Below are 13,762 nucleotides of genomic sequence, written 5' to 3' on the forward strand. Positions count from 1 at the left end.
ACAGCCTCACTAGGGAACGGGAAGTAGCCTGTGAGGGTGATGTGTGGTACTGCACAGGCCTGGAGAGGCAGGGGGGGCCTTGGTGGCACTGAGGCTGTGTCCTGAGGGCTCTAGAACCCTGGGAGCAGGGGACAGATATGGCCAGACATAGAAAGATTCCCCTGGCTGCTGAGGGGAAGGTGGACCACAGGAGGCGGCCAGGGTGGGGCAGCTGGGGTGGGGACAGAGATGCTCAGAAGGCTGAAAAGATGGACACGGGACGGGAGAGGAAGGAGGGTCGGAGACATCCAGGGTGAGGCCCGTGGATCTGGCCTGAGGACGAGGGAACAGTGGGGTTCCCTGGGACCCTAGAGAAGGAAGGGCACAGGGCACCAGGGCTGAAGGCAGCTGGAGAGCAAGTGGGAGAGCTTGGGTTCATCCTGAGGGTATGGGGGAGCACGAAGGAGCTGGGGAGACCACTTAGGCTGCCAGACTGGGGAAGGATCTAAGGTGACAGGACTGAGGCCTACAGGGCCATGAAAACTGGGTAATGCTGGTGGCCTGGTCTCAAGGAGCAGCGGCTGGAGAGGTGGATGGATGACCGTACTGGAAGGAAGACGGTCTGGCTCACACAAGTGGCAACCGAAATACCGCTGCAAGGAAAGCCAACGCGTCTGGCTCACACAAGTGGCAGAGCTGTCAAGAAGGTGGCAACCGAAATACCGCTGCAAGGAAAGCCAACGCGAGTCCTGCCCAGGCCGGCCTGGCCCTAAATCCTAACAGACTCAGCCAGTCCTCCTGCAGGTCCTTTGATGACTTGCAGGGAGCCAGAAACCCCATAAAATCGCAAAAAACCTGTGGGGCGTGTGCATTTACTGGGAAAAGAGGATCCCTAGCTGTCATCGGATCCTTAATTTGAAAAGAGTGAAGCGACTGACCTTTCTGGGGATGGCTTGTATCTTGCGTAGGTGGCGGAGCTGGGGGTGGAGAAGCTCCCGGAAGGCTGTCGGTAGGGAGGGACTTTGTCGGCCCCTGCTGGTGATGCTGCGTAAGGGGTTTCTGGGAAGCTGACAGGCCTGGAACAGAGACAGGGAGGAAGGAGGTGGGGTGAGTGAGGATGACACCCCTGTCCTCACAGAGGAGGGGCAGACACTGTCCCTCAGACCCAACCACATCCCATCTGCTTTATCTGCTGTCCCCTCCCGTGGGGATGGAGAGAGGGCTGCTGAGCAAAGGGCGGCAGGAAGCGGGGATGCCCCTGGTTCTTCCTGGCCCATGGGGCCCAGCCCACCTGTCAGTGTCCGTGGCCTGACAGGGGCGGCCAAAAGCTGACCACTGTTCTTGCCCACCCTCATACGTTAGATTCCTTCATTTCTTGGAAATTTTCTTTATCTTTTAACATTAACATATTTAAGTGAATTTAAGGTACATGTCATTGTAATAAACTCTTTGCAGCTGCTGCCCGTAACCGAAGAATCAGAATGGGGGTGCTACCTACACACCTGTGGGCTTCTCCTCCCACCCCTCCGATGCCCCTAAGGAGGCATCGCATCTCATATCTTGTGCGTATCAGTCCCTTAACCTTTTAAAAAAATATAGAGAGTTTTAACCACATATGGCACGGAGACTTCCAACCTCAGACACGGAGCTCCCAGCACTGGGCTCACGTGAGGGGCTCATGATGAAAGCTGAAGGGAGGCGGGGATGGAGGGAGACACAGGACAAGGACAGGAGAAAGACTGAGGAGAGGAGACTGGAACAAAGAGGAGAAAGAAAAGCACGGGGGGAGGTGGGGCCAGGTGCGGTGGCCGTCGGCAGGCCCTCCCTTACCTCTTGTTGTGCAGGGGCTGGGACTCCCGGAAGGGGACCATGGGGGTCTGCTTCGGCGGCCGGCTCAGGGACTGGGCGTGGCCCGGGGTGGCCGGAGCGGCCCACTTGGAGGCTGGCAGAGAGTTGTGGGATGCGGGCCCGCTCCACTGCCAGGGCGCGTTGCTGCGGTAGGGGGGCCGGACCCCAGGGGCCAAGCTCTCCGGCTCAGGCTTGGGCTCCGCGGTGTCCACGCCATAGGTCTCCGGCCACCCCCTGCGAAGAGAAGCTTGGTTATTATTCAGAAAGGCTCTGGCCCACCAGCAGCCAGCCATGCCTGCTGCCTGGGAGAGACCTGCTGCCTTGTGACACTGGGCAGCTTTCCCTGGCCAGATCTGAACCATGATGGCCTACTTTAAAGGCTGAGTAGATCCCCTTTAAATTGGTCTGAAACTTACCAGCTCTGAGTCCTCAACCAGGACAGGGCCCAACACAGGGGTTCCGACTGCCTGGCCTGCTCTATCGCATCCCCTCTCCCCTCCTTTCCCCTCCCCCTGACCCAGCCTCAAGTCAGCCCATCCTCCTTCGAGTAGCTCAGCCCCCTTTAGCGGAACTCGGGGTCAGGAAGGCCGATGCCCTTAGGATCTGCCTTGTTCCAAAGACGCTCAAAAGCAGCTAGAAGAAGAGCAGGTGACCTACTTTGCAGGGTGGTTAAAAAAAAAAAAAGCCATGAAATGCAGAACCTTGAAATAGATGCAGAACGGCCCGTGACTTCCCCCCGACCAGGCTGGCGCACACACTGCAGCGTTCCTGGCTCCCGGCAGGGAGATCCGCGGGCTGGGCTGGCATTCCCCACCGCGGCTTTGGTGCAGCAGGGAGGGGGCTCTGATTCCGAAGAGGGGGCTGTGCTCACAAAAGCCACCTCCCAGCAGCTGCGGGAGCTCTGCTCAGAGGAGCTCTCAGCCTGGAAGCTCTCATGCCCCCAACGAGCCAATCCTCTTCTGAGTCCCCTAGAGCCCAGGGAACTTTCACGGCCACTTGGCTAAAGGTCTGGTGGACTTGGTGGCCGGGAGGCTGTGGGCTCAGGACATGGCTGCTAAGGAGTCATTAAAAGGACCCGAGGATGTGCTCTGGCACCTGGGCCTGACACACCGTGCCCTTCAGCAGCAGGAGGGTCAGAGCTGACATCCAGCAGCTCCTTCTGGCAGTCTCTCAGGATTGGTAGGTGCTGATGCCTCACCAGCTACCAAGCGAGGAATGACAAGAACACATATCTAACAGAGCCTGTAGATATGCCAGGCCAGGCGGAGGTGGAGGAGGGCACCATCATGGCCCCAAGCAGGCACACCTGCTGCTCCTGCCTGCCCAGCTTCCACACCCCTGCTCCTGAGAATAGGTCTGTGTGTTCTGGGTGGGGCTGACCCCATTAATTGGTTCCAGGGATGAGCATGTGACCCAGGCCTGGCCAATCAGAAACTCCTCTTCCCCTGGACATGACTGGCAGAGGATTGCCATGTGGCCTAAAGTGGGGCCAATCAGACACAGTAAACATCAACTCTGGAACTGCTTCTGGAATTACTGGGGGAAAGATCTATTTCACTAGGGCTGCTGAGCTAGGGAGACCTAACCTGGAGCTGTGAGTAGGGGTAGGCCATCTTTGTCCCCACAAAGTAGGAAGCAGCCTGAGAATGACAGCAACGCAGGAGAAACAGGTGACAGATTCCTGATGAGGGTGTCTGAGCCCCACACAGAGCCATGCGTAAATTTTGCCCTATCTCCCAGTCTTGTCAGGTATGGAAGCCAGCCAAGTCCCTCTTTGGCTTCACCGTATTTGAGTTGGTTCTGTTGCTGGTAACCAGAGTCCTGATTAGTCCATTACACTTCAGAGAAAAGTAAAATGAGGCGCAGAGAAGTTAAACAATCTGCCCAAGGTCACACAGGCAGTAACAGGTGGAAGCTGGATTTAAATACAGAAAGTTGACATCAGAGCCCACGAGATTAACCACCAGGCACACTGGCAGTAATCTGGGAGCCAGTGAGTAGATTTTTTGGGTCCCTGAGTTCCCCTTCCCCTAGTTACTAAAAGCTTCACTTCTGGCCACGAGCCCCTAGGCATGACCTCCAAGAGGGAAGCCTTATCCAGTCATCTTGAAGGCAGCACACAGTGGTGGAGAGCCAGGGCCCTCAGATCCCAGCTCTGCCACTTAGGACCTCCACGGCCTCGGGGGAGGGATTTCCCTTCAAGAACCTCAGTTTCCAAATCTGTAAGATGGGGTGGTTGTGAGCATTCTATAGGCATTAGCAGAAAATATTTAATAAATAGGCAGTTCCTTTTTTTCCCCCCTAGCAGTTTCTCACTGGCCAGCCTTTTCCAGCCAATTCTGTGGATGGTCTCTCTGCTCCTCCCACATGCCCAGAACCAGAGGTCTCCCTTCCACTTTCCAAAGTCCAACTACACCCACCTCGGGACTCAGGAGCAAATTCCTTCCCAGCCATCTGAGAACCTTCAGCATCTCAATCACCCTGAGAACTTAGCGAAGTTCATTCAGCTTGTCTAAAGCAGAATCCTCCTTGAGGTGGGGCCCAGGAGTCTGCATTTTACTGAGTTGCTAGGGATACGAGTTTCAGAAGTCCACTTCTTGAATTAAGTTTCTGAATCTGTTTTCAAGATTAAGTGGTATAAAAAGGCATTCATGTCCCCTACTCCATCCCCCGGTTTTACCCACCCGAAGCAACCATAGCTTCCAGTTTCTTACACATTCTTTCAGAAATATCCTATGCAGATAAGCAAATATTTAAAATGAAAATAAAAACCACACACTAACACCGGATACCATCTTGCTTCCTTCCCCCACCCACAACTGTCAGTATTCCCTGCCAGACCCTCCTGGCACAAACAGATTCACCTCACTTTCTTGAAACAATCACTCACTACTCTATCGCATGAAGGACCTGGGATTTACTCAGCCAGTCCCCTACGGCTGGATACTTAGGTTGCTTCCGGTCTTTTGCTCAACCAACAACTCTGTGCTAAATAGTCCATTCCAACCTCTCGGCCACACGCGGGAAACATCTGAGGGAAGATGTCCCTAGGCTCACACACCATTTTTTCTCATCGCCTCCTTGGCCTTGACTCCTGACAGCCGAGTTTCTGGGGGCCGTGGCGACTTCTTCCTTAATTCTCCTACTCACTTGCTTGTACGGTTTCAATTTCCCTTCTCAGGCAGGAGTTTCCAACAGTCCCCTGACCAGAGGTCTGGAGTCCAACTAAAGGGGACAAAAGCATCCCAGATCACCTTCCCCATCAGGCAGCGACGGAGACAGAGAGATGAGAGCATCGCTCCTGAACCTGCGCAAGTACCCAAGGTCAAGATGACACATCGCATCAGGGGCTCTGGCTACCAGGCCCCGCCCAGCTATGGCCCAGCAGTGCAGGGCTCACTCAAGAACCCCAGTCTTGTGGACTATGGGTGCAAAGATGACCCCCTGTCATGTACTCAGTGTCCGAAGAGCACAGGGTCTGGACACACGCCATGCAGAGCCCGGCTGGTGGCAGGAAGCTCACCTCTGCCCATCCCTGGTGTTTCCCCTCAGAGCTCATTGTGACATTCGAGCCAGGTCAGGGTTGCAGCAAGAGGCTGGAAGGACCCCATAGTTGGGGTTATCAGCTCTTCAAATGAGGCCAGCCAGACACCCCTGCATTTAAAGAATAACGAAACCCACGCAAGTCCCAACCCACATCCAACCCTGTGAACAGGATGACGGTTTTATTCCTAAATAGGGCAGGGAGCAGAACTCGTCTGTCTGGTCACACCCTCCCTGGCTTGTTTCCCCAAAGCCACAGAACGGAGTCTGCAGACTTTTACCTTGGCTTCAGCTGGTCCCTACCTGCAGGCCTGGGACACCTTCACAGCCTCTCTCACTCCCTGAGTTTTAAAGAGTCATCCAATGGGAGGGCTGGCTTTTCACGTGCACTCGTGTGGGTGTGAGCACGTGTGTAGAGAGAGGAAAAGGGGTCTGCAGGGAGCTTGCCTGTGGGCTTACCTCAGCCTGACCTGCCCTTGCAGAGCCCGGAGTGGGTGCGGCTAGGCCTTGGCTCTGTGCAGAGGTGAAGGAGGCCCCAGAAGAGGGCTGGGAGGAGATGGCTGGGGCCTGAGTGGAGTCCTGAGGCTGAAGGACCAGGGTGTGGGCGAAGGTAGCCAAGCCCTTGGTTGCCAGGTTTAGGCCTGCTCAGAACCACACTCCACCAAGTTCAGGGCAAGCAGGACTCAGGAAGAGGGGCGGGGAAGAGCAACCAGAAGTCGCATGCCCAGAGCTCTCAACATCTTTTAGAGGCAGCAGAGCATATGGAGCTGGGAAACCTGGACTGAGTTTGCTCTGCCACCAACTAGCTGTACAACTCTGCACAAGTGACTGGTCTGCTTGCGCCTCGGTTTTCTCATCTGTAAAGTAGAGACCACATCAGCCCTGTGAGGTCACTTGTATAAGCACCCCGTGTCATCTCATCTCATGCCTTCCTCTTGGCTCACTCTGCTCCAACCAGAGGACCTTCTTTCGCATATGTCAACAATCTGAGGGCTCTGTCCCCACCTTTGTGACAGCTACGCCCTCCCTGCAAGGCCCTTCTTCTGGCTCCTTCTCACCTTCCGGTCTCCCCAACCATCCTGTCCAAGGTTGGGTCATGCTCTTTATTTCTCCGCATCCTGTATCTTGCGGCCAGTGTCTCCAGAGCACCTCCTACATGCCAGGTAGTGGTTCTACAAGTCTTACCTCCTCCAACCTCGCAACCACCCTTTGGGGGAAGGACCTAATATGGTCTGCAGTTTACAAATGAGAAACTGAGGCACACGGTTAGGGGTGAAGCCATCTGCCCAGGGTCATGGTTAGTAAAGGGGAGGAGCTTGGATGCAAACTTAGGCAGTCTCACTGCAGAGCCTGTCTTCCCTCTACACCCGGCTGCCTCCCCCTTCTGCTGTATGAAGGCATCTTATCTGCTTACTTGTTTCTTGTCTGTCTCCCCAATTCACTCATCAGCTCTACGAGGGACAAGGCCTTGGCTGTCCTCTGTGCGCCTGTGTTTCCAGAGCCTGGAATGTGGTGACTCTCCCTTTCTCTGTCTTGCCCCTGCAGACAGGGGTCACCTCTGGAGGTAGCTAGGGTACCAAATCATTACTCTAAAAATGCACTTATCCTGCCTTCCTTGTATAAATTGTACCTTAGAATAACCACACAGTTACTGAAGACAATTTCTTTTCAGAAGAATTAATTTGTACAGCCAATAAATAAAGAAGGAATGATGGCACTGAGCGCATCATGACGATAATGAAGTAAAGGACTGGGCGACGATCATGATGGCTGCTGAGAGCTGAGGGGAAATGTACGATGACAGGTCAGGCTGTCACACTCTGAACCCTCTGGTCGCCCTTGGTATCGCTCACAGAGGGACACCAGACACCTGGGGCCTCCTAAAGGATGCACACCTGGGAAGTGTTACCAAAGGATGTTAATCAGAATCTGGTCAAACTTCTGCATCGAACTCCAGTTTATGGAAAATACACACACTACGGGAACAGGTTAAAGGCTACCAGGGGGATGCAAGCAGCTAAGTTCAGGAAATGGGAAACTCTAAGCAGCGGTCCCCAGCCTTTTTGAAACCAGGGACCGGTGCTCCTATGAGAATCTAACACCTGATGATCTGAGGCGGAGCTGAGGCGGTGATGCTGGCGCTGGGGAGCGGCTGCAAATACAGATGAAGCTTCACCTGCTCACCTGCTGCTCACCTCCTGCTGTGTGGCCAGGTTCTGGTACCGGTCCACAGCCCAGGGGTTGGGGAGCCCTGCTCTAAAGGACAAATGGCCTTGTTTCTTCCCCAAATAAATTGCAAGAAGAAACAAACAAAATAATGTGAAGGGGAACTTAGGGATTAAGAGCCTGAAAAGATACATCAACTGAACGCAATAAGAGGAGCCTGATTAACAAAACAACTGTTTTTTAAAACATCTCTCTCTTATATGACAGAAAGTTAAAGACAGACTGGGTAACTGATATTGACCTACCGTTAAAAAATTTTTAAGTGTAGTAATAACCTTTTAAAGGTCCTCATTGGACAGAGATACAGTCCAAGGACTGCGACTACTTCAAATAGTCCTAGGTAGGGCGGTATGGAGATTTAAAACAACAAAAAACAGGCCATGTTAAATGCTGAAATAGCGGGCTCAGTATACTTTTAATGTGTTTGAAATGTTCCATTAAAATCCAAGCTTGTCACTGTGTCCAGAAAGCCCCACCCCAGGATGACCCCCCTGCCCCGGTCTCCTCCCTTTCGCCCACCTCTCACCCCTGCTCACTCTGCCCAGCCACAGTGTCTTCCTGTGCTGCAGGAACGTGCCGCACACACTTGTACTTCACAGATTCTGCCCTGGCTAGTCCCCATCTAAGACCTGCTGGCCCAGAAAACCAGATGGCCACCTCCACCCAGGAGCCTTCCCTGACCACCCTGTATGCAGCTCTCCAGCCCCGTTGCAGACCCTTTATTTATCCCACTTTCTCTCCTGAGATCTCACCACTGCCTGATCCTGTATTATCTTTTAATAATAGTTTGTCCTTCTTTCTAGGACACGGACTCCAAGTCAGCAGGCACTGTATTTTGTTCACTGCTCTATCCTGAGCACCTGGAACGAGCTTACACACAGTAGGGTCTCAATATATGTGTGGGACAAATGAACGAAGCGTAGCATGTCCTGGGGGAAGTTACTTTCATCGCTGTGTCTGTCATCTAGAAGACGGCACTGATGGGGGCGCCCATCTCACAGGGCTGCGGTGGAGATGAAATGGGGAGCTCAAACCATCGCTGGCATGCAGCAAGCGTTTGACAGATGTGCACTCCCACCCTGTCACGACTGAGAAAGGGCCTCCAGGGACAGCCCTGGGGAGACCTTGTGCCAGCACTCAGGGAGCCGCCAACCACCCCCCACTGCCTTGCAGGGCAGCTGTCCCTACCTGCGGGGAGTGCCGTCGTCGAAGGGAGGGATGATGACCACCTTGACGGTGACGGACGTGCGCAGCAAGTCGATCATCTGGTCGTGGGTCAGCGTGACCACAGCTACCTTGCAGATCTCCACCAGCCGGCTGCCTTGCCGGAGGCCGGCCTGCCAGGCAAACCCATAGTCCTCCACCTCGGCCACCGTCCCGTCGTACTTCACGTGGAAGCCCAGCTGCCCGAGCCCGTTCCGCCGCAGGGTCATGTCCACCGTCTCCCAGCCATTGGTCATTACCTGCAGGCGACAGGAGGGATCTAGCCTCAAGAGCTGTTCGGGGTCAGCTCTTGCGGAAGACTCCTGGTCAGATCCCCAACTTTGAGGCCAAAGACCCAGGTGATGCAGGAGCATGAACGCACGCAGTGGCGGCCCAGGTCCTGACTTCTGGAGAGGAAACATAGATGTGCGCCTAGCCAAAGACCTTGCTGCTCCCCATCGACCTTCCCAGGTGATGCAGGAGCATGAACGCACGCAGTCGCGGCCCAGCTCCTGACTTCTGGAGAGGAAACATAGATGTGCGCCTGCGCGGCTAACGGCCTCACGGCGCGGCCGCCATCACCAGGCAAGCCGTGTTCCCCGAGCACCCTGCCTCCTTCCCTCCCCGGCACGGCGCGATGGCACTAATAGGCTCCCTTGTGGTCGGTGGGCTCTGGGACTTTTTGCCCAGTGAGTTGTGAATAAAACTGGCGTGTCATCTGGCTGGGGCATTTAATTGCCAGTGCGAGACCTTCTGTTGGCCTTTCCCCTCTGCTAAAGCCAGACAGTGGCTGTTTCATCACCTGGGGTCCTGGAGTCAGAACAATGTGGAGCAGAGACCCCAGCTGAACCTAAGATGGACATGTGGCACGACCTAGAGATAAACCTTTGTTGTTTTAAGCCATGAATATTGCATCCTGGCTGATACAATGATTCTAACAAAAGTCAGTCCGAAAACCAACAAATCAGCAATCCTGGAATCTTGTCTACGTTGGGGATGGCGAGAATCATGCCGTATTCTTTACTTCATATTATTCTTAGAAGCACAAATCCCTTTGCAAAATCTCCTCCTCAGACTGTGCCCCCATGTGAAGCTGACCAGACCACATGGGCCTTGCCTCCAAATTACTCCCTGCTTCATTTGCGTGAGATTTTCACCATGATAATGCACTATCATAGACATAAAGATCCACCGATCAGAACTCCCAGTCCTTCCCCAGAACCCCCAGCACATCCACAGGGATTCTGTCCTCTTCTTAGGATAAAAAAAAGAACTTAACAAGCTATGGTCATTAAGCAAGTTCCATCAAGACCTGTCTACCCTTTCCTAAAACTGTATTAAGGAAAGAAAATGCATGATCATTCAAATTACCTATAAGAAGTCATTCCCTGGCTAGAATTTACACTATTTGATGTACCTATTAGAGTGGTGGCTTTCACATTTTTCTGACTACTCACAGTAAGAAAGAATTTCGTCACAAGTCACACCGTGCATTCACGTATACATTCACTCTTCCCTACTCATAAACATCTTCCTTGCAATCTAAATCGAATACATTTGTGACTACGGGTAGCAAGAAATGAGCGCCTGGATGGGAAAGGACTTACCTGAAAATGTAACCACATCTGTTTGGTCCCTGATTTGGACAGTGAGGATCTGGGAAGCGGTGGGGGAGGGGGAGGCAGCAGAGATCCTTACTCACCGGGATGGACTCTTGACACTTTCTATTCTTTCCTACCTTATCTTTGAAAATTGCTGATTGAGATACCATAATTGATTTTACAACCCAACCTGTTGACACGACAATAAGAAATTATTAATTCTTTATGTATGATAATGACTAAACCGTTGTTCTTTAAGAGTCTGTGTGTTTTAGAAATAGGTCCTGAAATGTTTACAGGTGAAATGACAAGATGTCCAGGATTTGCCTCTAAATGGTCAGTGGGAAGGTAAAGGAGGGAAGGGAGACACAGTGGCCCCGGGTTGGTAACTGTGGAAGCTGGTGACGGGGCTAGGAGTTCATTATGTGAGTCCCTCTCCTTTTGTGGACAGCTGAGATTTTCCATAAATCAAAGAGGTTTAAAAATTGGTTCAAAAGGAAAGTCTGTTCAGTGCCCTGAAAGAGAAAGTATGACTAGATTCATCCTGGCCCATTACTTTCCCTTTGGGGACTGAAGTTCTTCTTCCCTTTGAAGCAGTCACCCTTGTATGCAAAGAATTTGGCTGTGGGTTATAGAGAGAAGGCTGCATGTCTGAGCCTGGAACTAGTCAGGCCAGGCAGTCCTGGGAGCCCGGGGGGCTCAGCCTTCCACGGAGGCCAGGAGATCTCCCTCAACACCGCGGCAGGAGCGCTGCGGCCTTCGGTCTCCATTCTCCCCTCTTCCTTGTGGTAATAAGACCCCACCCCCACTGCTAGTCAGAGTTTTGATGTGCACAGGGCCACCTTGTTGGGGACCACACTGCTCAGCTTTCTTCACAGCTGGTGTGGACATGACTTGGTTTTGGCCAACAGGATATGAGTTGAAGTGATGGAATTTCTACTTCATGTTCTTAAAAACAGGCCCAGGCCCAGACTCACAAGCTAGGGTGCTTGGTGGGGATGTAAATGACATGTAGGCTGGTGGAACCATGGCCAAAGAGTGCATGTGTGTCCCATCTAAAGGGGGCGCTTCTGATTATTAGACCTGAAACAATACATAACAGATGAACGTAGAAACTAAACTCATAGACCTTGGACTTAAAAGGATTTTATGGATTTGACCTCAAAGGCAGGGGAAGTAAAAGCAAAAATAAATGAATGGGACTACAAACTAAAAAGCTTCCATCATCAAGGCAAAGAGACAACCATCTGAATGGGAAAATATGTTTGCAAGCAACACCTCTGATAAGGGCCTAATATCTGAAATATACAAAGAACTCATATGACTCAATAACTTCAACAACAAAAACAAACGATCCAGTCAAAAAATGGGCAGAGGACCTGAACAGACACTTCTCCCAAGAAGACTTATAAATGGTCAACGAACATATGAAAAGATACTCAACATCGACAGCTACTAGGGAAATGCAAATCAAAACCACAATGGGAGAGGATGTGTAGAAATAGAAACCCTCATATACTGCTGGTGGTTCTGCAATTTGGTACAGCGACTATTGAAAACAGTATGGAGGTTCCTCAAAAAATTAAGAATAGAATTACCATATGATCCAGCAATCCCTCTACTAGGTATTTACCCAAAAGACTTGGAAACATTTACCCGAAAAGATATATGCACACCAATGTTCACAGCAGCATTATTCAAGGTGGCCAGGACATGGAAGCAACTGAAGTGTCCTACGATAAATGATTGACTAAAGAAGCTGTGGTACATATATACAATATTACTCAGCCATAAGAAAAATGAAATACTGCCATTTTCAACAACATGGATGCATCTTGAGATAATCATGCTAAGTGAAATAAGCCAGACAGAAAAAGCTGAAAAACACTTATCACATATATGTAGGATATAAATCTAAAAGCAACAAACATACATGACCAACAAAGAGAGACTCATGGACATGGACAACAGACTAGTGGGTACCAGGGGGGAGGGGGGAAGGGGGAGGTAAACCGGGTAAAGGGATCAAATACGTGGTGACAGAAAGAAATCTAACTATGGGCGGTGAACACACAATGCAAAATATATGTGACTTGTACACTTGAAACTTATTGGATTTTGTTCATCAATGTTACAATGAAAAAATAAAAATAAAGGGGGCACTTATCATCCGCTTCAGTTGATCACTGCCCTGCCCAAACGAAAACCCACTATAGCCAGATTCCTCCAGTTTTTCAAGAAAAGCCAAAAGCTAGATTCATATGAAATCCTCTGAAGGTTAAGCTTCTGCACCTAAGTGACTACGTCCGGGGCCGCACCCACCCTGCGAGTTTGAGACCGACACCCACTACAGGTTCCCCTGGCATCCTTGACACTCCCCCTTTCAACCTCCTGGCTCTTGTAATTCCTGTTCAATATCTGTCACCGATGGGAGCCCCAGGAAGACAGGCCTGGGCCCACCATGGTCGCTGCTGTGACCCAGGCACATGATAAGAACTGCTGACTTAACAAACGACAATGTCTGAATCCTGGCCCTGCTGGGGAGGGTGTGAACTCCTCACCCAGAAGAGGGACAAAGAAGAGATGGCTGTCGTGCGTCCTTTAGGACAGACCGGCCCTTTGCAGGAGATGGCTTACGTCATCACTTCTGGGCGCCTGGCTGCCCAGTGGGCTCTGGGTGCTGAGACCGTGAGAGGGGGCTACAGAAACATGCGAAAGCACCACACCAACAGCAGGCGCGGAGGACACGGGGAACACGTAATCCAGCGCAGTGTCTGCACGGTCGCTGCTGGGCGTTGAGGGAGGGACACCCTCACGTTCAAGAACCCAGGTACGTAGCTCACTGTGCGTCCCGGGCACGTCGCTTTACCCTTCTGGGCCTCAGTTTCCTCATCTGAGAAGTGGGGACAACGGTATCTCTCTCACTGGGTTTTTTGAGGAAGAAATGCAAAGCCGTGCAAGGTGCTGAGCAGGGTCTAACACAGTGAATGTTCACTTTTGCTGTTTCCCCAGGGCGGCCTGCATTCAGGACAAGTCCACTGAGTTCCACTGCATACGAGAGGCTAGCCTAGGTGCTGTGGACACAGCAGTGAACAATTCACAACGTCAACACAATTCAGGTGGTGGTAAGTGTTTTGGAGAAAATTTGAGCAGGGACGGTGGGTGGTATATGCTCAGGGTCAAGCTGCAATTTTAGATAATGGGGTCTCACTGACAAGAGGGGGAGGGAGGGAGCCATGTGGGGACCAGGGAGTGTTCCAGAGAGAGGGTGCAGGCAGTGCACACGCCCCGAGGCTGGTTACCTGCCTAGCACACCTGGGAAACAGCAAAGATCTGTGCGCCTGGAGCAGTGAGGTCAACAG

General features: G+C 52.0%; 1 protein-coding gene across 1 annotated transcript in view; it reads right to left on the bottom strand.

Annotated features, from left to right (window-relative positions):
- Nucleotides 1–13,762, bottom strand: part of SIPA1L3 (signal induced proliferation associated 1 like 3) — a 243,780-nt gene that overhangs the window by 50,317 nt on the left and 179,701 nt on the right. Inside the window, 3 exon segments of the mRNA XM_025046658.1 lie at nt 918–1,055; nt 1,810–2,061; nt 8,785–9,059. Coding sequence (XP_024902426.1) covers nt 918–1,055; nt 1,810–2,061; nt 8,785–9,059 — 665 coding nt within the window.

This window comes from Pteropus alecto, unplaced genomic scaffold (genome assembly GCF_000325575.1).
Source record: "Pteropus alecto unplaced genomic scaffold, ASM32557v1 scaffold314, whole genome shotgun sequence".
In the NCBI taxonomy this organism is placed as follows: domain Eukaryota; kingdom Metazoa; phylum Chordata; class Mammalia; order Chiroptera; family Pteropodidae; genus Pteropus; species Pteropus alecto.